The sequence below is a fragment of the Anarhichas minor genome, unplaced genomic scaffold (genome assembly GCF_050575085.1).
Source record: "Anarhichas minor isolate MPS153535 unplaced genomic scaffold, ASM5057508v1 ptg000058l, whole genome shotgun sequence".
Taxonomy (NCBI): domain Eukaryota; kingdom Metazoa; phylum Chordata; class Actinopteri; order Perciformes; family Anarhichadidae; genus Anarhichas; species Anarhichas minor.
In genome coordinates this window covers 7,193,039-7,216,068 of record NW_027466504.1, presented here as the reverse complement: position 1 = coordinate 7,216,068, position 23,030 = coordinate 7,193,039, and the positions used below count along the sequence as shown (strand labels likewise).

Sequence of the window (23,030 nt, the reverse complement as noted above, 5' to 3'; positions counted from 1 at the left end):
AAATAAACATCTGAAGCCTTTTCTCATACAAATGTTTTATTTACAGAACAAATAAAGTATAAAAAAAGAGCAGCATGTAGGGTTGATTTGGTGATCAGATTTAGCACCTCTCAAATACTTTATAGAGATCGGGTAAGTTGGCGATCTGCAGCACACTGCCGTCCTCACTGAAGTTCTTCGGAGGACTCAAGAGGGTTCGGAAAGCTTTGAAAATGAAGTGTTCTACTTTCCAACGCCACGAGTTTACCTCAGATTCCTGAAACAAGAATCGCATCACGTCAGTTCAATTCTTTGTCGTTACTGTAAAGGAAGTTTAAAATGTGTCTAGCTCTAGCATTGTTTTAAACGTGAGTCTGGTGTTCCTGCACACCTGCTCCTCTCCCGGCTGGGCCTCTAAGATGTAGCGCTTCCTGATGGAGTAGAACATGCTGCACTCCTTGCTCAAGTCTCTGAAGCACTCCTTTTCATTGTCCCAGTTCACCTGCACAACACCAGCAAGCAGAAGCCTTCAGATACAGTCTGTTTACAGAATCTCATAATAAATGAGAGAGGTTCACCTCAGTGGCCAGGCGCAAGATGAACATGGGGAGGCCCTCCATGAGGGGCGTGTACTTGTCGAGCAGTAACGGCAGCCCTGTTAGATTGCCTTCCTACAATGCACAAAGCTCAGGTTTACAGCACGTGTAAAAACAACTCCCCCCCCCCCCCCCCCCCCCAGACAAACGCCACAATGTCCCAACTGACCTGGTCTATCTCGATGGAGAAATAGTCCTCCAGCATCTCGGTTTTCTTCTTCAGGAAGTCCACTATGTACTGAGCCAGGCCTTCTTTAGGACCGTCCTCTTCTGTCCAGCCGCTCTCCTCAGAGTCCAGAGCCAGCATGGCAAGGTCATAAAGTGGAGCTGGTGTCTGAATGCACATGATCAGCCATTTAAAATCACAACCTGTGCAGTTCATACAAACCATTCACAATCTGGACTTAACTCACAGACAGTCTTAGTACACCGAAGTTCCCAAAGTCGTAGATGAGTATTTGGTAGAAAAGCTCCTGGCTGCAGCAGAAACGAGAGAGTGAAGTGGGACATAGAGCAGCAGTCTGAAACAACGTAACATAGCGGTGTGTGTGTGTGTGTGTGTGTGTGTGTGTCTCCTGTGGCTCTGACCTGAGTTTGGTGGTGTTGAGCAGGTACAGCTTGGTGTGATGTTGGATCAGAGTCCACTGTGGGTTGACACAGCCCACAAACGAGTGGTTCTGCAGCATTTCTTGAAGCCCTGGAGTAAAAAAAAAATGTACATAAGCAAGTGAGATTTAATATATTTTGAGTTGTAGATTTTGCTTAAAGATGAGGCATGAACATGAAGTTGCATGAAAGTAGTTGTGGAGATGAGTTGCGGCCTGGAGAAGAGAGTACAATCACAGGGAAGTATAGAGTTGCGAGAGGGGAAGACGGGGTTTGTTGGCGGATTTAACAGTTTAGCTGTAATAGATGATGATACATGTTTTGTTTACCTTTGTGTGTGTTCTCAGTGGTCTCAGCTCTGAGCGCTTTAACGCTGTTCAGTTTGATGACTCGTCTCTTGGGCACGGTTGCAGCCGTCAGGTCCTCGTCTACTTCTTCCTCCGGCTGCTGCTCTTTTCTGGGTCGCTTCCTGGTTCAAACACACACACACACACACACACACTGCTGTCACACCTCCAGCGTAAAGTGCACCCTGCATGTTTATAGTCACCTGTACTCTCCAGACAGTAAGTCACACAAGCAGACAGTGGACACACTATAACCCGTAACGGGCTGTGAAAATGTGTACGCATTTAATCACTCTCTTAATGGGCAGCAGATATTTTTTGCCTCGCCATAATAGAAGCAACAAGTACCTGAAAAATGTATGCGGCATGAGTTACTTTTTCAGCCACAAGGGGGCAGAGTAGATTTGAGGACTATAAACTTGCCATATGGTCATTTTATTAAAGTTGTAGAGACTCGGCAAAGAATTACCAAATCACACATCCAGCAGTGACGGGGCAACATTAACACTCATCTGGAGTCGTGGCCTTCTGATGAATGTTTTCCAGTTTTGGGTTTCTAACAACTACTGAGAGAAATATCTCAGTCTTTGACAGGATGTTTGACTTTTCTTCCCCTAAGCCGGTGGTGTTCACTGGATTTATCGAAACCTTTTAGCAGAAAACTGGATTAATGAGAGTAGTGGGACTCAGACTAATTTGATTCCCTAAACTAAAACAATAAGCTAAAAGAAAGCTGTGGAGGTTTGATCATTCTGAGAGGGTTCATCATTGTAACAAATAAAATACTTATTAGTGAAGCTTTGAAAACAGCTACTAGCTATTAGCTGCTATAACATCAGCAACAGGTAAAAACAAGTTGACATTTCGTTTCCGATTGGCCCAGAGGGAGATGACGTCACTCATGAGCGATGACACATGTTTACTATTGCATTCTTCCTCTTACTCAACTCCTCTGCTGCACGTCAATGTACAGATTTGCTGACGTTACAGGATTAGTCACACATCAAGACTTGTCCCGTCCTGATCTGGATTAATCATGATGGCACTGACTTTAGTCTTTCATCCTCTGCTGAACACACATACTGGCACACCCAATGTAGCGCTGGCGGGATTCTTTTTTTCACCTTTGAGCACTGTTAGCATCGTCTTCGTTGCCCTTTGACCCCTCTGCTTCCTGCTCAGCCAGGGCCATCAGCATTTCTGCGTCATCCATCTCCTCCATCTCTACGCAGTCGGGCCGGGCGGCTTTGGTCGCAGACCCCGTGCTGCTGGGACCGGCTGGTTCGGGGTCAGGTGGTGGCGGCGGCTTCTCTTTCGGCTGGAGGAAGGCGTCCAGCTTCTGCGCGCGACAATCGGTCCTCACCATCTGATGTGCGTAGACTCGCTCGCTGGACTCTGCCGTGGCGCCGGGGGACTTCACCTCACTGCCGCCTGAGACCGACAGCCCTGGCAGCAACGTCTGCACAAGAACACGCAGTGTATGAATCATCTCGACACTGTCACAATTCAAGTTTTTTTTTTTAAAAAGGGGAAAAAAAATGGATACAGTGTAAAAGTGACAGGTGATCTCTGAGCGGAGTGCAAATATTTTATCATCACGAAAGACAGAGGTCAGATCTATCGCTGCGGTGACGATGCCAGCATCTTCGCAGAGGTAGTGATCCGGCCTTCAACATACCTGAGTGAAGTACGTGCGTGAGGAGTTGGAGCCAAGGAGTTTGCTCTCGACGTGCTTCTGAACGCTCTCGATGACGCTGTCCTCGTGCAAGAAATGCACCTCGTGTTTTGTGGGATGGACATTGACGTCCACATTCTGCGGAGCGATCTCCAAACTGTGGGGATTAGAAAGCAGCGGTGGATATCAGATGAAGTAGACCGTAACAGAATGCGTTGTAGAAAACAGACAGATGCGCGTTAAGTTACCTGAGGTATAGAAAAGGGTGCGTGTTCTTGGGAAGGTACGCAGCGTAAACTGTCTCAATTGCTTTCTTCAAAGCGCTCGACTCCACCAGACGATCTGAGACATCAGAGATCACAAACTCCATTCAACAAAGCGCTAATAGGATTAAACTATCTGCACCAGTGAGCCACATTTTCACTTTCCTGTGATACGTACGGTTGATGAAGAGCACCAGGATGCATTTCTTGACCGAGTAGTTTGCGTTGGAGATGTAGCCCTTCATCTTGTAAGCGAGCTTCTGATCCTCGCAGCCAACTTGGATCAGCTCCCTGGGAACATACCACAGAGCCGATCATGCAGTCGGAGTTTCGGTGATAAGAGGTCACAGAACTGCAGAGAGCATCAGAGCATATCTTTTTTTTTTTTCTCTCTCTCTCTGTCTCTTTGTTGCTTAATACCTGCTGACTGCATTTCCAAAAACTCCTCGAATATTATCTACTACAGATGCATTGGGGAGAGTCCTCACATCTGCCACAGTCTCTCCTTGCTGGAAAAAAGAAGGCCATGAATAATATTCTCCTTTTAAGCAAAGAGTAATTCTTCGCACCCTCATCTATAATACAGAGGTGATTTTTTTTTGTGTGTCCGGTGTTGTGGAGCCAATCACGGTCAACGAAACATTACAAGAAAGCACATCTCACCTTTTTGACAGAAAAACTTTTTCCTGAATTGTGTATGGCGTACCTTCAAAATAAACATGGAAACGCGAGTTATCCAAACACAGTGGCATTCATCAAAAGGGCAGGAATCACGTAGTGAAGCCAAGATCACAGACCTGCTGACCACATCTAGAATCCTGGAGTACTCATCACTGGGGCTCTTTAAAGCTTTCCTCCTGGTGGACACATTATAGAAGAGGTCCTCCACCTGCAGGCAGGGAGAGCAAACTATTGTAGGTCTCTGAACATCCATCGACGTCAGTCGGTAAAAGTTGATGTGCTCCACAACTCACAAGAATCTGGGTTCCCTGGTTGCCGGCACATGGTTTGGGAGGGCCTTTCAGCTTGCTGTCGCTGTAGCTGGCTCTGCAGACAATCGATACATCGCCTGGTTACTTTCTACCCCTTGTAATGTGCATGTAATCTTCAAGGGAGGCGAGACAGTAGATGAGTGAGGCATGATTTCAAATGTTAGCATACCTGTGGGCGCACTTGGCGTCAGCTGTTTTAGTCGTTATGGTCACATGGGCAACGTGGCTCACACTAGCAAGGGCCTGCAAACAAGAACAGGCAACAAATGTGACGTACTCGCATCAAGATGTACGTCAACGTGTAATAACCTGAAGGCTGCTGCTGCTGCTCCAGAGCTCTACCTCTCCTCTGAATCCATAGGTTGCAATAGCCGAGAGGTCCTCAAAAGTCTGGAGTTTGCTGGTGGTAAACCTCTCACAGACAATGTCCATATCTTCTCTCTGCCTCGGAAATAGAACAGACGGCTTGATCAGAGAAAATGACGGCGTAGTTAAAAGACAGTGGCACAGAGAGACCCACCTACCAGTGGTGTGCACACACACTCTCTTGGCAGTGGAAAAACAAACCACTAAATCTGAACTAATGGGGGTGGAGAGGACCAGACTGCCTATTAGACTGGATACTAGGGAGGGCACAAGGTCCTTTCTGTTGTGTCTTAACTTTTTGGTTAAACTCTATAGTTATCACAAAGGGAAGTCATGGCATGAGTTTCCATCTGAAGGACACTTTTCCAACCATCCAAAACAGCTGTGGGCCTTCACAGCTGCCCCTGTCACACACACCCGGATGCCGGTGCCGTTGTCCTGAATCTGGAGGAGCTTCAGTCCGCCGTCTTTCACCGTCACCTGGATGTTGGTGGACTTGGCATCCAAACTGGAACATACGATACAAGTTAGTTACTATACAGCCATGTTACATTTCAAGTTGAATCATCAGTTCGCAGTGTCACATGACTATGACGTCACCATAGACTGTATGTTACAGGTGTTGTTGATAAGCGGCTCTGCCACAAATGTGTTGTAAACACCGGTCGTGCCATATTGTCACCTGTATTGGTCCCACTGCAGGATATTTAAGCCACTTGTTAAACACCTAGCTTAAGCTCACGTGATGAAACATAACTGTGTCATGTAGCTAGTCAGTTACCAGTTTTCAATCAGTTCTTTGACGGCGTTGGCAGGACGCTGGATAACCTCTCCTGCAGCAATCCGGTTGACAACAGTCTCGTCGAGCCTCCGGATGACTCCTGCCATGTTTACAGTGCTGCTGACTAAGATTCAGGGCAGTTTAACCGCAGAAAATAGCGGCGAATACACTTAAATACGGTTAAAAATGTATATATTTAGGCTTTAATGTAGCATCACAACTTGTACAAGAAACAAAGCATGGATTGGATCAGAGAGGAGGAAAAAGGTCGAACTCTCCCTCAAAATCTCAGTGTACAGTGAAAGTCAACTCAACTTCCCTCAACTTTACCAATAACTCGTCAAAAAAAGATATGTAATCCCTTCCTCGCAAAAAAGCCAAAATTACGAGTTTAAAATGTTGTGTGATACGTGGCTGTTGATAAAACAATGTTGTTTCAGCTTCCCTTTTCTCTTGATCAAGTGATTCATCTTCTCAATTATACACAATCTTTGACGACACTGCGCGGGGAGAGAGCCTGGGGGCGGGGCCTCATCCTGCTAGTGGACGTGATTCGTTCAAACTCTTCTTCTCTGGTAAAAATGATGGAACGTTGTAGTTTCGAAATATACACAGCGCCTCCCAATGATGGAATAGTAATGCTTTTCCTTTGAGACACATTTACAGTATCTTATCAAAGTACAAAAGGCCAGTTCTACCCAATAATCTATAAGCAAACGCTGTTTTGCGTTACTTTTCACGCTTTTGTCCAACTGGGAATGTTGGTATTTGCAGTGGTGGAAGACATACTCAAAAACGTCCTGAAGTTGAACTATTAACTATTATAGTAAAACAATTAATACCGCACAGTAAGAGTCCTGTGAAGAGTGAAAGAGGCATTATCAGCACAATGTACTTAAATGTGCGTCTCTTCAAGGTGGAGCTTTCAATTCAAATACGGTGCTGGATAGTTTAATGAATCATAATGTATTTAATTGTTATATTTTGTGAGTATAATCTAAATCTGCAACATAACCAGTAACACTTATCATTTGTCAGGTAAATGTCGTACTATAATGTTTTCCTCTGAAGAAGAAGAACACAGTAGTAGGCTAAGTAGTACTTTCAAGTGTTTTGTAAGTTATTTCTGGGTACAATGAGTTTGAATAGTAACATAATTCAATACTTTTCATATCTAAACATCATAATCTATAGCTGTTTGGGGCCCTTTTAGTTGGGGCCCCAGGCCCAGGTTGCCTATCTTGCCGAACGGTAACGTCTGATGTTTTTTTCCCCCGAGAACTAGACTAGAGGCCGTTTACACCAGTGTTTCAAGAAAGCTGCAAGCTGCCGCACCACAGTCCAAGCATGTAGCCCATTCTGAACAGGCATGTTTTGCACTGGCACTGTATAAAAATACCAAAATATTATATATTTGTTGGCTGGTGGCAGTCTTTTGCATGTACTGTAGGTACTGTGTGTGCAGGTATGTGGACTGGCGACAGTCTGTGTATGTAATGTATGTATGCAATATGTTATTTGTATTGTTTTAACAGCAGACACTGTATGTATGTTTCCAAGACAAATTTCCTTCGGGACAATAAAGTCTATCTTATCTTATCTTATTTTATAATCATGAGCTTGTAATATCTAATCTACAAAGGTCTACAAAGGTACAAAAGTGCGTGTGTGTGTGTGTGTGTGTGTGTGTGTGTGTGCGTGTGTGTGTGTGTGTGTACAGTTAAAACGTGAGTCATTTTTTTTGTCCAGGTATAATTAATGTTTTACTGTATCTTTCAATTGTGAACTATTGAGGAATTTAGTATAAAACATTATCACAATGAAAAGTCTAGATTCCAGGTCTCTACACAGCATGTACAACATTCTAACCAAATTGTTTGTAGGTAAAGTGGATTCACTCCCACCAGAAAATGTAACCCATTATGGTAATTCCCATTGTTTATTATCTTTAGCATGGGCAGAAAAAAATGCTTACAAAATTGAATTACCTAACATGGCAGAACTGTTTTTAAAAAGTTGAAAAACATGAAAAACTCCAGATATGTTTAGTGAAACAGTTAATTGTCTTTGCATTGCCTTCCTTACTCGCTGTAATCTTCAATCTTCAACTGTGCACACAGTTGGCCGGACCACTTTTTTTTTTTTTTTTAATGAAAACTAATGTAGGAAATTTGGGGTTTAGAAGTGTGTTTTAAGAAATTATAATAGAAGTGTTTAATGATTCATAATTAAGAAATCATAATTAGAAGTATGTTGGAATACATAATTAGAAGATTCATAATTAGAAGTGTTTTAGAATTTGTAGTTAGAAGTGTATCTTAGTAGAATTGTAGCACCTTAATATTTACTTGTGAAGGTTTTTGCCAAAAGTTGCAAATCCTAATCTTTTATATAGAATGTTTACCAAAGAAGTGTTAAGCCATAAAAGACAGTCATTGAATGTATTAAACTGTGAAGAATAGCCAAGGGAAAGTCAGACTTCTAGACAGACATTTGCAGGTTGTGCCCGTGCAAGGGTTTTCGGAAGCCTGACGCCAGGAGGAGGCAACCGAAATTAGCCAATAGGAATTAAGATGGACAAAAGGGAGGGGATTTCAAACTGTAAGAGGAAGTGCTGGAAAGGTATTCACTCTCTTGTTACTCGGCTCTCAGCGTGGAAGCATCTGTGTTTTCAGGCTGAGTCGCGAGTGAATAGCTTTTCCGCGCGGATCATATATTATATATTCTGTTAGTAGTGTACTTCATTCTGTAATTGTATTAGCTTCAGTAGGATTAAATACTTTTAATTGTAAACCAGTTTATGGTAGATTTATTAAGAAGCAACTCTACTGTAACATAACAGTGGAGCGTGCTCTCCGGCCTTCTCTCGGTGGGGAAGATTCAACCCTCCACACTAATCAAAGCTCTTCTTAGCCTCTGTGATTGTTACAGTAGCTGCCTACACTATGTTGCTAGGCTGCTAAACGTTGGCCTCAGGGAGGATGACCTCAACAGAATGAAATGCTGTGAGTAGGCTGTCGGGGAGTGGTGCTGTTTGCATTTCATGATCAGGGAGATCTTCTCAATGCAGTCCAACCTGAACACAGGTTGGACCTGTATGAAGAAAACAAATAAACAAAGGGCAGGTGGTGAAAAAAATATCTTGGTTCAGTTCCTACCAGTCTATATTTAAGAATAAAACAGAAAATAATATATATAATATATATTTATTATGTGTATTTGATAAAACCATTGGAATTGTATTTAATTTGATTACCTAGTCCCCCTTTATACATTGCAAAGTTTTGTAGGGATGGAGATTGTGAGGGTAAAAAGTGAAGGTGCTGTCATCATTATCTGTGTGCCCCGTTGAAAGCTGCTGCCACTTTTTCAGGCCCCCACGGAGCAGAGAGGTGTTGGAGCCTTGTTACAAGACTCCACCAGACAAGTATATCTACAGCTTATTTAAAAGTTTGAAATTCAGGGTGAGAAACAGACTAAGCTCACTCTCTCATGCAGTAACATCATACTTCTGACCTGTTATCCTTTGTGATCCTAATAATCCTACCATATTTCAGGGCAGCACATGAACAGGGGAAACTGTACCACATTTTATACAAACGTATAAGCATATACCAGGCAGCCATGACAGCTAACTTGGTACGGTTTAGTAGTTCAGCAGCAGGTGATGTCTATCCTGAGACGTGTGTCCCTGAGTCAATGCAGGACATTCCAGTATGTGCTGTAGCAGCAGGATGTGACACAGGATACAATACAATAGAACTGGAAAGAAATTATGCAAATAAAAAAAAGATGATTGGAGGAAGGCAACACTGCAAAATGTAAGTAACAGTTGCTGTTCCCTGTTCTACTTCTTTTCTATTGTTTGGCAGCCATTATGACATCATTGTAGGTAGCTATTTTCCATCTGTGTAAATGTACTCTTTGAAAGGATGAAACTGTAAACAATGTTTTTAACTACTAAGAGTCTGGGTGGGGTCAGAACTGTTTGCGTGTCTCACAAGTCAGTAAAGGCCTCATGTTTCTCTTGCACCTACTCCCCTTGTAGCATTTCTCTGGCTCCTCTCACTGAAACTTGGATGGCAACTTTTTCAAAGTGCAGCGACTGCCACTCCTGTAGCGACCTGCCATACACAATGACAGGCACACTCAAGCGCGCATGCTGCTGTGATTACAGGTGCACACATGCATGAACGCATGCATACAAAATCAGATGCAAATGTACACGTGCTGCTCAGCAGTACGCACATTGTGTGAAACGAGGTCAGCACCCAGTTGCCCCAACACGGCCTCCAAATACAGCTTAAAACTCACGCAAAATGCAACTTTAGTTTCCACAGGACCTGGAACCATTCCACAACTCCATGGTGCTGTGTGTCTATACATTCCACACTGACAAGAGCCTGTTGTCACCACTGCTGTGGGTTTGTCTCACCTGTGTGTTTGTGTCTCCTGGCTCGACACCCCCACCATCCTTTGACAAAGCTGTGCGGAGTGATCACTGCCATCAGACCCGATGACGCGGAGTCTGTCAGTATCTCGTAGCGACACAAAACGTGGGAATACAATCACCTGTGGAATTTGTTATGGCCTCTCCAAGTGACAAATATAGAGCAGCCTGTTTTTCCTCGAAAGATAAAGGTGGTTCCTCACACATTGATGACTAATCTAGAATCAAATTAGATGAGTTCTCCTCTACTTTTTAAAATCATGTCTAAGAATTTTATAATCTCAACCGAATCGCTGGTAGATTGTGTATTTACGGACAGTGTGTCATGGCCAGTCATCACCATCTACGAGTAATAGTCCAGTCATGGTGTAGTGACCCTTTAATTCCGCCTTCGTCACCCTTGTAGGCAAGCATTATCTCACATCTTTGCGAACTGCCAAGACTTCCTGTTCGCTCCATCAAATGATGCAAATGGCTTTTGCAGCTGCTGCTCGTCTTTTTCCCTTTGTTTTCCCATCCCCTTCCTTCTCCTGTGACAATCTTCCTCCTCCTGCTCTGTGCCTATCAGAATGACAGAAGCCTTGAGACATCGTCTAAACAAAAGATGAACATGTACTTTCCTAAGGTAAACAAAAGAAAAGCGGTGGTACTGCAGAATAAAAGTACTTTAACAGCAGCCGTTCCAGTGGTTATACTGACCAAAGATACAAACAATTATATGTTTACAATTTGCACATTGATAATCTGTAGATAGAGTCCGCTCTGCTGTGCTAAATGCTAACATCAGCATGCTAATATGTTCACAAAGATTTTGTTATAATTCCTCCTGAGGGGGACATGAATGTGGATACCAAATTTAATGGCGATCAATCCACTTGTTGAGACGTTTAATTTCAAAACCACATTGTTAATAATGTTCAGTCCGAACCAAAGACCAACCAACTGAAATTTCTTTTTTCTACCCCCTAGAGCCCTTTGTTTTCTTCTTCCTTTTTTGCCCACATTAAAAACAGACTTGCTGTCACCTGTTCAACCCCACCCTCCAATTAAAGTTATGCATTTAGTGTTCACCATCAAAGCATTATGTGGTGAGCTATCGCTTAGACGTCATACGGTTATCCTTGTGTTTGCTCTCATGCTGCAGATCAAACATTACCGTTCATTCACCTGAACAGTGTGCTATCTACCACTGACCTCTTTACAGCAGCTACATGGGAGTTTCATAGTTCTGTTTTGCTTTTCAGACATGGCACACTGGAAGGTTGGCATCTGTCACATCTGCAGCAGGGTCGTAGCCTTTTTCTACAGTGCATGTGGCATAATGGAAGCTCAGCCTTCAGTTGGATAACATGTACTGTTTACACTGTAAACTAACCCCATGTGTATAAGACTTTGCCCAAAAGGCTTACACGTTATGAACTGTATCTCTTAATACTTTGAGTAAACAAGTCTTATTCCGGAAGGCCTCCATCAGGACACGGTTATCAGTAGCTAATAATCTAATCTACTCTGTTGTGTTTCTACCATAAAGGATACTGCGTCTTTATTCACCTTCAGCAATAATCGGTTCAGATTGAGATTGTGTTATCACATAAATCAAAGCAGTTACACTTTGTGTGTTTGATTCATACATTGCTGGAGGTGTTTAATGAAGGGGGAGGGATTCAGCCAAAGTTCAGTGAATGGCCAAGTCCATGTGTTACAACCTGCCAGTCACAAAACCAAAAGGCAAGTCACCACATTTTTCAAAGTTGTTTTGGAGTGCAGAGGTATGTAGTGTTGCAACTATCTACCATTGAACATTCATTTTCAAAGTTTCTATTACAACTGCTCCTCTGTGTGTCTTGGGTGGTGCCCAAAGGAAACAATGAGGGACTGTCTTCAAGTCATCACTTGATCAGTCACGTTGCATCACTTCCGTTACTTCAGTCATCAGATTTCATGCTGCCGAGGCTATTTTAAGTCCTAGAGCGAAGCAACCATTAAAGGAAAATCACTGTATTTGGTCTGTCTTTCTCTCCTTTCAGGGTTTAACAAAACATGTGCTACAACGTCCTATCCTGGAGATGCTGACGGCCTTCCTCCAAATTCAAAGCACTGTCACTAAACCACAGGAGATTTACATCACAGCCTGTCTGGTGAGGTAATGTCATTTCAGTCTGTGGACAGTATTGCTAGTATAGGGGAAGGGGGATTGTTAACGAACCATGCAAAGCAACAAAAGAATGAATGTTGGCGGACTTGGATGCTTTGTCCTGGCCACCTTGTGCTGCTCCTCTCTTCTGTTTGTGTTACCAGACCGCACCTTCATCAAAGGATGGCAATGCAGTCTTTATAATAATCATCCTCACCCAGTACCTCAATTGTTTGTTGATTTCCTCATCACATTAAATTGTCGAAGGTTAATACATTAGAAGGTTTTCTTTGTTACCCTCCAGGCATTTAAGCCTCACAGAGGACTATGTGGCTGTTACTTAGCCACTTCTGGGCATCTTATTCGTTTTTGGTTTTTTTTGCCGATCTGATCAGGTTTTGGTTAACCATGGCCCCATGCAATGATAAGTAGATGGCACAGGGTCTATGGGCCCTATGCTGTCATCGGCTGAGTAATAAATTGGCAAAAATTCAGAGACTCATACAGTGTAACCTGTTTTTCACTGTTTCCAGTAATTCCAGTTACATTGTCATCTCCAGTGCAACAATAATGATGTCTATTATAGCCTAATGATTCTATTCTAATTATCTATTGATATATTTCTTCCTTCACAAAATCTAATTATCATAAGGTGTACTTTCTTACTGCTTATAATTAGCTGCCACCCTTTTTCAAAATACTATCCGATAAGTCAACATTTAAGCAGCACTGATTAAGCAATCAACCGTGGGCCCCTACTGACGACCCAGATTTTTTTTTTTCCATATGCAAAGTTTAGTAATTATCTTCTGGTGATTTGACGAAGCAAAATCTGGGGGCCCCGGGACAATAGCGCCCTATAGCCTGTTGGTAATCTAGTATTGGCTTTAATAATGATTTTTCATAACCTGGTGAAGCTCTATACTCATATCCGTCTAAACTTTTATTTAATTTGAAAGAATGAAACCATATTGACTTTTACACAATGTAGCTGGGTGACACATCATCTTAAGGGGGGCGGCAACAAGCCAGACTGTCTGCATGTAGAGTAATATGTCAATGAGTTATGATAAATGCTTTAAACAATGTGTAATAGGGGGTTTATGGAACGGCCAACCATTGCCTGATATACAACGTCAATCAGTATCGCCAGCAGCAGTAGTTACTCAGCTCTCGCCAGATAACAGACGTGCAGAGTCCACATATGGGCAGAGTTGAGCTGCTTCAGGACAAGCATGGACACAGCAGAGCCGTGCAGGGAACAGCCTGTGCGGAGCTGAAGTCGAGGCGGGGCGAAACTTTGTCGACAGCAAGTCTTGCTCCTCTGAGTGCTGCCTCAAACATCTTCGCAAACATGCCTCAAGCGTGACAATAAACTGGTTGAGCTGGGTGACGGGGACGAAAAGTAATGAAACAGAAAAGTTTCGACACCTGGACTAGAAGCGGGTCGCAGTTTGTTTCGGAAAACAAGGCGAAGAAGAGCAGATGACGGGTTTAAAGTTTAACCGACAAGAAGCGTGACGAGTAAATAGCAGTGAGGTAAGTTCTTCCCGTCGTGGCCTGTATTACTCGGGAGTTTACCATGTTGACGTCAACGTTTTGTTATCGCATATTGTTCTGCAGTGCTACCTGGCTTTGCTGAAGTTTCTCTGATATGCCATATCGGTCTCAGTGGGGGGGAAACGTTCGTAAATATATTCTGAATAGGACTTTCAACACTTAAGGTGACGGAAAGCCGTTTAATGGGTCAAATGTATTATCTTAATTCCGTCATGTCAGTCGTGTTTAGCTTTGTTTGTTTGTTTGTTTATGTTTTGTTTTGTCGGCACTTCATTTATGTGACTTTACATGAACTTGCAAATGGAGACTTGGCCGTGCATTTGTCCAGAGGGAGGAGCCACACCCTATAACCATAATCTATCCTGTGGTTGGATTCCTTCTCCTCATTCATTGTGCTGTGGCTTGTATAGGTTTACAGACGCACATCTAAGAGTAGTGTGGTAGAACTAGCCGTAGGGCTGGGTGGCATGGTTGGACTGGAAAAATCAGTTCACATATGAAGAAGTCTAAATGATGCACAATCCAATGAACCATTATTGTGCTCTGAGACTTCAACTTCAACATGTAAAACAAAAGCAGCAGTATTCAGTCACATGGAGTTTATAGTTGTGTAAAATGACAACAGGATGTGATCAATCTCGTAACATGATTTATCTGAAAGACGATAAACAATGATCTAAATTGATGGGCTCCAGTTGATGATTATTTTCTCATCAGGTGATTGTTTGGTTAAAAAAAAAAAAAAAAAGATCAATAAACTGTCCCAAAACTAAAGGTGTTCAATTTACTATCAAAAAGAACAAACAAAATAATATTCACATTTGAGAAGCTGGAACCAGAGAAATCTGGGGATTGTTGAAAAGTGTTTCGTAACAGTTAACTAATTATGAAAAGTGTTCATTTTTAATCAATTGTTTTAGCTCTAAGTAAGTGATCATTCAGAATGATCTAGCTGGGGAAAGGATGATTCATACTATTCATCACATGACTACTTTTGCCATCGCCCTCTCTTTAGACTACAGAATGGCACATCGCTCTCAGTGTTCCTCTGCTGGGGATAACCCCCTGGACCCCAACTACCTCCCCCCTCACTATCGGGAAGAGTACCGCGTGGCTATTGACGCACTGATTGAGAAGGACTTGGAGGGATACTATCAGTTCCTCCAAAAAGCAGATGTGGTGGACTTCCTGTCCTCACCTGAAATTGAGTTTATTCAGAGCTCGGTTCAGGTCCCTCAGCAGAGGTACAACCCTGAGCAACAGTTTCCGGAGCCCGGAGGAGATAACTCCTCAGACACTTACTGGCCGATGCACTCTGACCAGGACGCCCCGGGCTTGGACCTCGGCTGGCCTCAGCAGCACCCCTTCATTGGGCCAACAGAGGTCACAACTCTGGTCAACCCCCCTGAGCCTGGAATGCCGAGTATTAAGGAGCAGGCCCGACGACTTATCAAGAATGCACAGCAGGTAGATCTTTCACTTTCTTGACAGAGGGAGACTTCATGCTAAACTAGTAAAGACGTGTCCTTCTCCTGACAGTGCAATTTAAAATCTGGTGTTGTTTGTGGCTTTTGTCTCTTCAGGTGATTGCTATAGTGATGGACATGTTTACTGACGTTGACGTGTTTGCTGATATTCTCGATGCTGCCATGAGGAATGTTGCCGTCTACGTCATTTTAGACAAGCAGAACGCACATCACTTCGTCCACATGGTGTCCAGCTGCAGAGTCAATCTACAGAACATTCAAGTGAGTACATATTCCTCAGAAAAATCTATACAACAGATAAGGCTGCTTACATTAAAAGCTGGAAAACCTGCCGATGCAATGTTATAGCATTTCTTTTGAATTCTTAAAGGTTAAGTCTGGTGATATTTTCTTATTGTCAACACATCTAGTTAAAAGACCAAAAACACCAATGAGTTCATCCTACAAACGGTTCTCTCTGTGTATCTAAAGTTTGATGTAGCTTATTCCTCTGTGCCATTGAGCTTGAAAAACGATTGAAAACGTAATATTGAATGTTTTACTGTGTGTCATGTTCTCTTTTTATCCGATTAACATAACCACGTAGGTTACTTTGAGTCACTGTCTTGCTGCTGTGAATACTCACTGTGTAGTAGTCCGCAGCTGAAAATAGTCCACAACGAATGCACTCCTGATTGATTAACATTTGCTAAAAACTACAGTGCCAAGCTATATCCTGTCTTTATTTATGACCTACTTTTAAAGATTTACCTCTTCAGTAGGAATGTATGGGCTAGGGGCTGAGAGCCAAAGACAGAATAGGGAAGTCACAAAGATTTGAGTCATGGGATTAGTTGGCAAAAGTATAGAATATCGCCAGACTTATCCTTTAACAGTCTCACTCTGTCCTTATTTACCAAACTTGTGAAGAAAAGCAGAAGTACAGTTAGGTACACTGCAGCTGTTGCTAGAGGCAACTCCATCAAACAAACAATGAAAAGTTATCAGTCATTTTCTTTCCGAACATTATATGGCTGGCTTGCACTCCTAACTGACTTGAGTGAACTGCATATACTATTATTGGGAAGCTTTTTAGCAAACAACAGTCCTCGAGATATTTAAAAACTTCTTCATCTTGCTTTGTCCTTGTGTGTGGTTTTTCCTTGTTAATCATTTACATGCTGTATATTACCTGTTTGTTTTTATCATATTGATGTTAATTAACATAATATATCATTTCATTGATATAACGTTAAAGATAGACATTTTCCTATTGATAGAAATCATAGTAACTGCATATAGAAAGGTATCTTTTCTATCTATTTCTATGCTCTGTTTTGGTAGGGTTTTTGCTCGTGCAATACCAACACTTAGCTTGGATTGCAATTAAAACATTGATTTAATTAATTTTAATTTGTGGGTGATTTGTTGCTTGTCTTTCAGCTTTTACGCGTGAGAACAGTGTCCGGCATCACGTATCAGTGTTGCTCAGGGAAATCCTTCAAAGGTCAGATGATGGATCGCTTCCTGTTGACAGACTGCAGGGCTGTGTTGAGTGGGAACTACAGGTGAACACATTTAATATTGCCATAGAAAGCCAAAAAATACCTCCACACTTTGTGAATTTATGAATATTTAGTTTGTATCTGTTTGCATAAAAAAAACAGACACAAGTATGCCATGAATTAAGTGCTTCTATTCATTCTCAATTATTGTCATGTCTTTGTCCAGCTTCATGTGGTCTTTTGAGAAGCTCCACCGCTGTATGGCACACCTTTTCCTTGGACAGCTTGTATCTACCTTTGATGAAGAGTTTCGGATTCTGTTCGCTCAGTCCGATCCGCTGATGATTGAAGATTTCACTCCAATGGAAGAGTTTAGCCTTTCAAAAAAGAGGCAAAATCCAGGTGATAGAACACTGTATCGAGAGCCAAAGAAATTTCAGTCAATGGACACCGCTCATCCAGAGGAATGGCCGAGACATTCCAATGATGAACGCGGGGACATTTGGAGAATGATGCCCCTTAAAAAGCCGGAGTCCACGCACGGCCCTGCAGATCTGTACAGTAGACTTACATCCCAGCAATCTCGCATGGATCCGTCTTTTGATCAGGGGCCCTCGAAGATGCCTATGATGGAAAACCTTGCCTTCAAACGTCACAGTTATGCTGAAGACGCTCATGGTAGATCCTCTTATCCGTTCTTGCAGCAGGGAAAGCCAGAGCCTGAGAACCAGGGAAGGCAGTCCCAGAGGGGGCAGCAGCCTGGACCAGGTCCAGGAAAAGAAGCAGATTACAGCGGCTATGACAAGTTCTGGAACCAAGACTTTTATTCAGCAGATCAGTACTCTGAACCTGGTTTACCACAAGAAATGGAACCACTTGATAACTTTGACCCTGTGCGTAGCTATTTATCATCTACCAGAAATGCAGACTTTGACCAGGGCTCAGAGAAATTACTACCTGCATCAAATTTACCATTTGGGTCATCTCACCCTAGAAGAATGAATTTAGGCCAGCCAAATGCTTGTCAAACATCTCCCGCCCCCTCCGATGTAACTGATCAAAAGCAGTTTTTCCAGCAGCCTGACGTTGACCGCAAGGATCCTACGGTGAAACGGGGGCTAAGAAACTGGAGGCTTAGCTCATATCTCAGTGCATATGATAATGCAGAAGATGAAGGCCTGCCATCGACACCACTTGATGCACCAGATACTTTTGAAGAGCCCTCTAACCCCATACAGCAAACACCAGGCATACATGTATCAGTCCCTAAAATCCCTAATGTGAGGGAGTTTAGGGTTCCTGCAATACCCAGGGCAAGTCAAATGCCAAGTTATGCCAAAACCAATGCACGAGAACCGCCAAAGAAATTCCTTGAGGAACCTACTGCAGTATCAACAGAAACCAAAACAACACCGGCACCTTCAGAATCATCATCCACAACCGAAGTGGAGAAGATAGAGATGGCAGAACAAAAGGAACCCAAAACTGCTGGTCTTCTAAGGGAGGAATCGTTCCGTAGGATATACAATGCAGCTGTACCAAGGACCTCTAGGTTAAGATCCTCTCTGATATTCAGCTCACTGGAAAAGCAGCATACTTCTCAAGATACCAAAACTGCTCTGGACCAAAAGGATGATCAAAGTGACCAAAATGAGGCAGAACAGACAAAACTACCTTTTGTTTCTCAGGGTTTAGGACAATGGAGGTCTTCAGCAAGAGAACCTTTTGAATGGAGCCGTTACATGAAGTCAGCCTCTTTTGATAACTCTGCCACAGACCCATCCAAACCAGATGATGGAAACAGTAAACATGATGATGAAGATTCACCAAAGGACAAAAAGTCAAAGGATCTTTCAGAGGTACAAGAATCACTAAAGCCACCAGCTGAAGAGCAAGCAACTTCTTCACCATGCATGCCCCAATCCAAGGGGTTTGAAGCTAAGTTGCCCAGCACTGTTCAGCCAGAACAGCCACCCACATCTTTGCTCACCACTCCCTTACGTGTAGATATGAGTGATCCTGATGAGAGGCTCCTGTTTTTCAAAGAGTTGGCAGCAAAACGCAAAGCCGATAAGGCTGCAGAAGCTGAAAAAAGCAAAGAGGAGGCTCCGATGAGACCACCAACTGAACTAAAAAGCAATACTGCTGTTATAAAGGAGGAGCCTGTACTAAAAGACACCTCTGAAAAGATGGCTGACACTTCAACATCTGAGGGTTTATTAGTTAAAAATGCTACAGCAGAGGACTCGGGGAAAACAGCATCCACAGAGCCATACAAGTCAGTTAGTCCATCTTTAGATGCCAGTGATAAAGCTAACAAGCAAAACAGTCTGGTCAAGACTGATCCCAATACATCCCAAAGCTGTAAACAAGAACAAACCAGAGTTTCAACTCATACAGAGAAGATAGAGCTGAAGAACAGTCCATCAGCAGAAACTCTGCCTGTTTCTGCACAAACAGAAGCAACTCAGAGCAAACCACCGGAAGAGCCAAAGCTGTCAAATCCTGCTGTAAAACAGAGTAACCCCAGTCCTCCACCTACACCACCACACATACACAACACACCACCAATCGCTACTCCTGCTAGTGTTCCTTCTCTTGCACAAGGTACTGATGAAAATGAAAGCCCAAGCTTTGATTGTACCTCAAAGAAGTCTGGTTCACTAACTCCCAGTTCAGTGGAGGAACCGTCATCCTCTGGATTTGCTGCGTTGTATTCTAACACCCCAAATTCTGAATCAGTTCAGTTAGAAACCAGCATCTCCTCTCCTCCTCTGCTACCTGAACAAGACACTGAATCAGAATTCAGCTCTTCTAACCCATCAGGCCAAAGCTGTTCCGCTAATAACATTGTGCCAGATTCTGGTTCACAGATCAATCCAAGTCCTTCACCCTCCTCATCACAGTCCAGTGAAAAGACAGACTCCGAACAATCTTGTGGTCCTACACCTTCAAAAAAAGATGCTCCTGAATCAGAAAACGGCTCTGCTCCAAATGGTGTTGGAGAGGAATCTCAGGATCTTGGATCATCAAAGAATGCGAAAGCTAGTAGCACACCTTCTAGCCTTAGCCCTTCCTTGCCTGAATCATGTTTACATAATGCCGCTGAGCTTGAAAGTAAATCCATATCTGCTCAAAATGAGACTATTACTTCGACCCCCCCAGCAGACATTCCACCCAAGCATAGTGCAGCAAAAACAAGCTCTCCTGTCCTCCCGGACTTTACTCCTAATGCTTCCCAGTCAGAAAGACAAGCGAACCCTCCCTCCAAACTTAACCTGACAGGATCTGTCTCTCCCACTCCTATTGAAACCGTATCATGTTCTTCTCCTCTAACAGAGTCAGTTGGATCAGTTTTGTCCCCTGAGACTGAAAAAACATTGACTGCATTGCACAGCCCCTCAGATACTGAATGTCTTCCCAAGCAGGTTGCAACAGACTCAACTGAAACTCCAATGCTTCCATCAACAGAAACGTCTAGCCCAACTGAGCCTACCTCAAAAGTCCCAACAGAGCCCCCTATGCCTAGCAAAACACCTGAATCTGTGACTTTTGAACCCCACCCTTCAAAGTCACCTGTATCTGCTGAAAATACTCATCTGGACAGACAGAATGAACAAGAAGTGAACAAAGAGCCTGAAAAGCCTGACCCTGATGAGATAAAAACTGGTGATACAGAGGCCACAAATATGGTAAATAAAACTACTACACAGGAGTCCGTCTGCAATGAGGAAACAACTGAAAAAGTAGGGCAAAATAACTGCTCCAAACCGCCAGAGATCACATCAGATGAAGTTGTTCCTGCATCACCACAGTCCAAGCAGCCAAAATCAAGTCAGTCTCGCTACCAATCATCAACAGCCAACGTGCTGTCAAGCAGCAACCTCAGAGATGATACAAAGCTGCTTTTGGAGCAAATTTCTGCTAATAGCCAAAGCCGGATCGAAGCTGCTAAAGAGTCTCCTGTCACCGATGACGAGAAAGAAGACGAAGCTGACAAAAATGCCAAAAGGGAGAAAGAAAGAGGGATCAGGTCACTTAACAGAGGGCAGCCTAAGACAAGTGAGGAGCGTGACAAGCTGCTGGAGCGGATTCAGAGCATGAGGAAGGAGAGGAAAGTTTACAGCCGATTTGAGGTATGAATACATTAACATTACCTCCTTACCATTACCTATTTAAATTTACTTTGTTTCCCTTGTTGTAACTCATTTTGTGTCTCCATTATTTTCACAGATGGCACCTTAATGGGGATCCAAAGAAAGTTGCAAAGCATAGTGTGTGTAGACAGAAGCAAAGTCAATTGAAGGCTGAAATGATGACCTGAAGACATTTTCTCACCAAAGATATTTAATAGAAATAGGATCTCTCCGCTTGTTCTCCGCAAACAAGACATATCGTGAGGAAGAAACAGGGGACCTGTATCGGTGGCATTGAACTTTAAAGTGTAAAACTACCGGTAATATACATGAATTCAAGCCTGATGTCATAATTACATGCGTCATGACCAACAAAGGGCTTCTTCCCGTGGGTGATTTAACAAGTTGCTACCGGTGTGAAAAGTATCTGGACTGAGGGATCAAATATGGTATTACTGACTGCATGGGTCAAGTGCAATGTGTGCAACAGTTTGTGTCTGTGTTGAGGTCTGACCTTGCCTTTTTTACTGCAATGACAGCCGTTGCGTTAATGTTAACTGTTTTTAAGACAAAATGTGATGTAAACGTGTAATAGATCATCTAAAGTAGTCAGAGTTTATCAAGCTGTAATATGCTGTTGTTTATATTGTAGAATTTCACAACCATGTTAAACAAAGACGTTAATAACACGTGTTTGTGAAAGCCAGTGAATATATAAATTTCTATGCATGCTGGACTGGTGGTGTTCTGGTGTAAATACTTTATAGCTTTAAGTCTTTGTAATCTGAATCAAACATGGAATTTAAAAAATATGAACAGAACTGCAGCAAATTTGATGATTTGTGAAACAAACAAACATAAGGAAAGATGTTACTTTTTATGAGTTTAAAGCCAAAGCTACCTGATTGGCTAGATGCCAGAGGGGTAATTGACTACATAGTTATTTGATTTTTTTCAATGAAAACTCATCATAGCTGTACACTGAAATAAGAAATTTCGAAACTGCAAATACAATACACTTGCAAATTTCTTTCAACATGTGTTTTTCTGGCTTTTGTGTGCCTGACTTTGCAAAAGAAAGTTCTCTAGATATATAGACATTTTTGTAAAGCAGACATTTTGACTTGTCATACTATGAAAAGTACAGGTGTTCAAGTGTACCAGTGAGCCATGACAGTGTGACCGTGAGGCAGCATGAACACAACCAGGACCCTGAAGAAGCAGCTAAATGGAATACAGCCATCATTCATTTTATTACTTACACTTCTGCTTTTCCTGCCGTGACATGTCAAAATGTCTTCTGTGAAAAACACCCATTCTTTTTTTCTAATCTGTCCTTAAAATCTCCATCTTGAATGTTATGTTCCGCAAAAGACATTACTTCCTGGAAACATCAGTTTTGTGAGTCATCAGGTTTGAAACATCTGCCAAAATAAGACAGGAATGACATTTTAAATGTTTTTTGATTGACGAAGTGATTGAAAATCAGCTGTCCAATGTGGATTAATGAGCATTATTTCTTTTCCGCTTAATGAAAGCATGACTTACTGACCATGCAATTCCCAAGCCGACACAAGGCATCCCTTAACTGTGTCTCACCACAATGACCTTTCCTCTAGCGTCACTGAGAAATAGTGTTTTGTGGAGATTGGATAGTTGAAGTCGCAGTGGAAAGTCTGGTCAGAACTCTGGGTTTGCATTTACAGAGAGCAGTTCACATTTTAAAGTGCATATAACTTGTAATAATGGGACGTGTGGTTTGTGAAAAGAACCATAAACAATACAAAAATATAGGAATATGTATACAGATAAAACATACAGCATGTTACTATGATATACATAATAGTTCTTTAATAAACATAACATATGCCTCTCCAGCTTAGTGTCTATCTTACTGTAATACACTGTTCTAACTTGCTGCATTCATAAACATGAAGATATAACAGAAAAAAAGAACTGTAAGCATATTACATTCCCTGCTTCGGTAGACATTTCTCCACTATATCTTTATTTAGCAAATCGTTGTTTGCTGCTTTATTAATGCTCTAAATGTTAAACACAGCGCCTGTCTTTGTGTCCTGGCTACTCTTTATGCTTTTAGCAAGCTGGTCTTGTTCTTCTTTGTTGCTTCACAGGAATCAGGAGAGGAGCGCCCTCTGCTGGCCACACAGCCC

General features: G+C 42.5%; 2 protein-coding genes across 4 annotated transcripts; one reads left to right on the top strand and one right to left on the bottom strand.

Annotated features, from left to right (window-relative positions):
• Nucleotides 1–18: 18 nt before the first annotated feature.
• Nucleotides 19–5,841, bottom strand: mlh1 (mutL homolog 1, colon cancer, nonpolyposis type 2 (E. coli)). 2 transcript variants are annotated; one of them, XM_076076576.1, is made up of 19 exons: nucleotides 5,606–5,841; nucleotides 5,242–5,332; nucleotides 4,801–4,899; nucleotides 4,628–4,701; nucleotides 4,441–4,513; nucleotides 4,264–4,355; nucleotides 4,130–4,172; nucleotides 3,887–3,975; nucleotides 3,645–3,757; nucleotides 3,452–3,545; nucleotides 3,207–3,360; nucleotides 2,653–2,987; nucleotides 1,511–1,650; nucleotides 1,164–1,272; nucleotides 989–1,052; nucleotides 745–909; nucleotides 558–650; nucleotides 371–481; nucleotides 19–256 (listed from the first exon to the last, which is right to left on the bottom strand). In XM_076076576.1, exons 1-19 carry the CDS (start codon nucleotides 5,710–5,712, stop codon nucleotides 101–103), a joined length of 2,202 nt encoding a protein of 733 aa, XP_075932691.1. In that variant the 5' UTR covers nucleotides 5,713–5,841; the 3' UTR covers nucleotides 19–100. The 2 variants fall into 2 exon arrangements, with proteins under 2 accessions (XP_075932691.1, XP_075932692.1); XM_076076577.1 differs by lacking the exon at nucleotides 5,606–5,841 and having other exon boundaries at nucleotides 4,628–4,690.
• A 7,586-nt stretch (nucleotides 5,842–13,427) lies between these two features.
• fam83ha (family with sequence similarity 83 member Ha) lies at nucleotides 13,428–21,892 on the top strand. Of its 2 annotated transcripts, XM_076076917.1 has the most exons (6): nucleotides 13,428–13,728; nucleotides 14,765–15,216; nucleotides 15,333–15,497; nucleotides 16,659–16,783; nucleotides 16,947–20,856; nucleotides 20,954–21,892. In XM_076076917.1, the coding sequence occupies exons 2-6, from the start codon at nucleotides 14,773–14,775 to the stop codon at nucleotides 20,963–20,965; spliced, it is 4,656 nt and encodes a 1,551-aa protein (XP_075933032.1). In that variant the 5' UTR covers nucleotides 13,428–13,728; nucleotides 14,765–14,772; the 3' UTR covers nucleotides 20,966–21,892. The 2 variants fall into 2 exon arrangements, with proteins under 2 accessions (XP_075933032.1, XP_075933031.1); XM_076076916.1 differs by lacking the exon at nucleotides 13,428–13,728 and having other exon boundaries at nucleotides 13,740–15,216.
• Nucleotides 21,893–23,030: the final 1,138 nt, after the last annotated feature.

Excerpts from the sequence above, each read along its gene's own strand:
- mlh1 (XM_076076576.1), bottom strand. The coding sequence starts at position 5,712 with ATGGCAGGAGTCATCCGGAGGCTCGACGAGACTGTTGTCAACCGGATT. Across the intron at positions 4,900-5,241 it reads ACAACGGCACCGGCATCCGG|AGAGAAGATATGGACATTGT; the intron begins GTGTGTGTGACA and ends TTTCCGAGGCAG. Across the intron at positions 1,273-1,510 it reads CACTGAGAACACACACAAAG|GGCTTCAAGAAATGCTGCAG; the intron begins GTAAACAAAACA and ends TTTTTACTCCAG.
- fam83ha (XM_076076916.1), top strand. The coding sequence starts at position 14,713 with ATGATTCATACTATTCATCACATGACTACTTTTGCCATCGCCCTCTCT. Across the intron at positions 15,498-16,658 it reads TCAATCTACAGAACATTCAA|CTTTTACGCGTGAGAACAGT; the intron begins GTGAGTACATAT and ends CTTGTCTTTCAG. Across the intron at positions 16,784-16,946 it reads GTGTTGAGTGGGAACTACAG|CTTCATGTGGTCTTTTGAGA; the intron begins GTGAACACATTT and ends GTCTTTGTCCAG.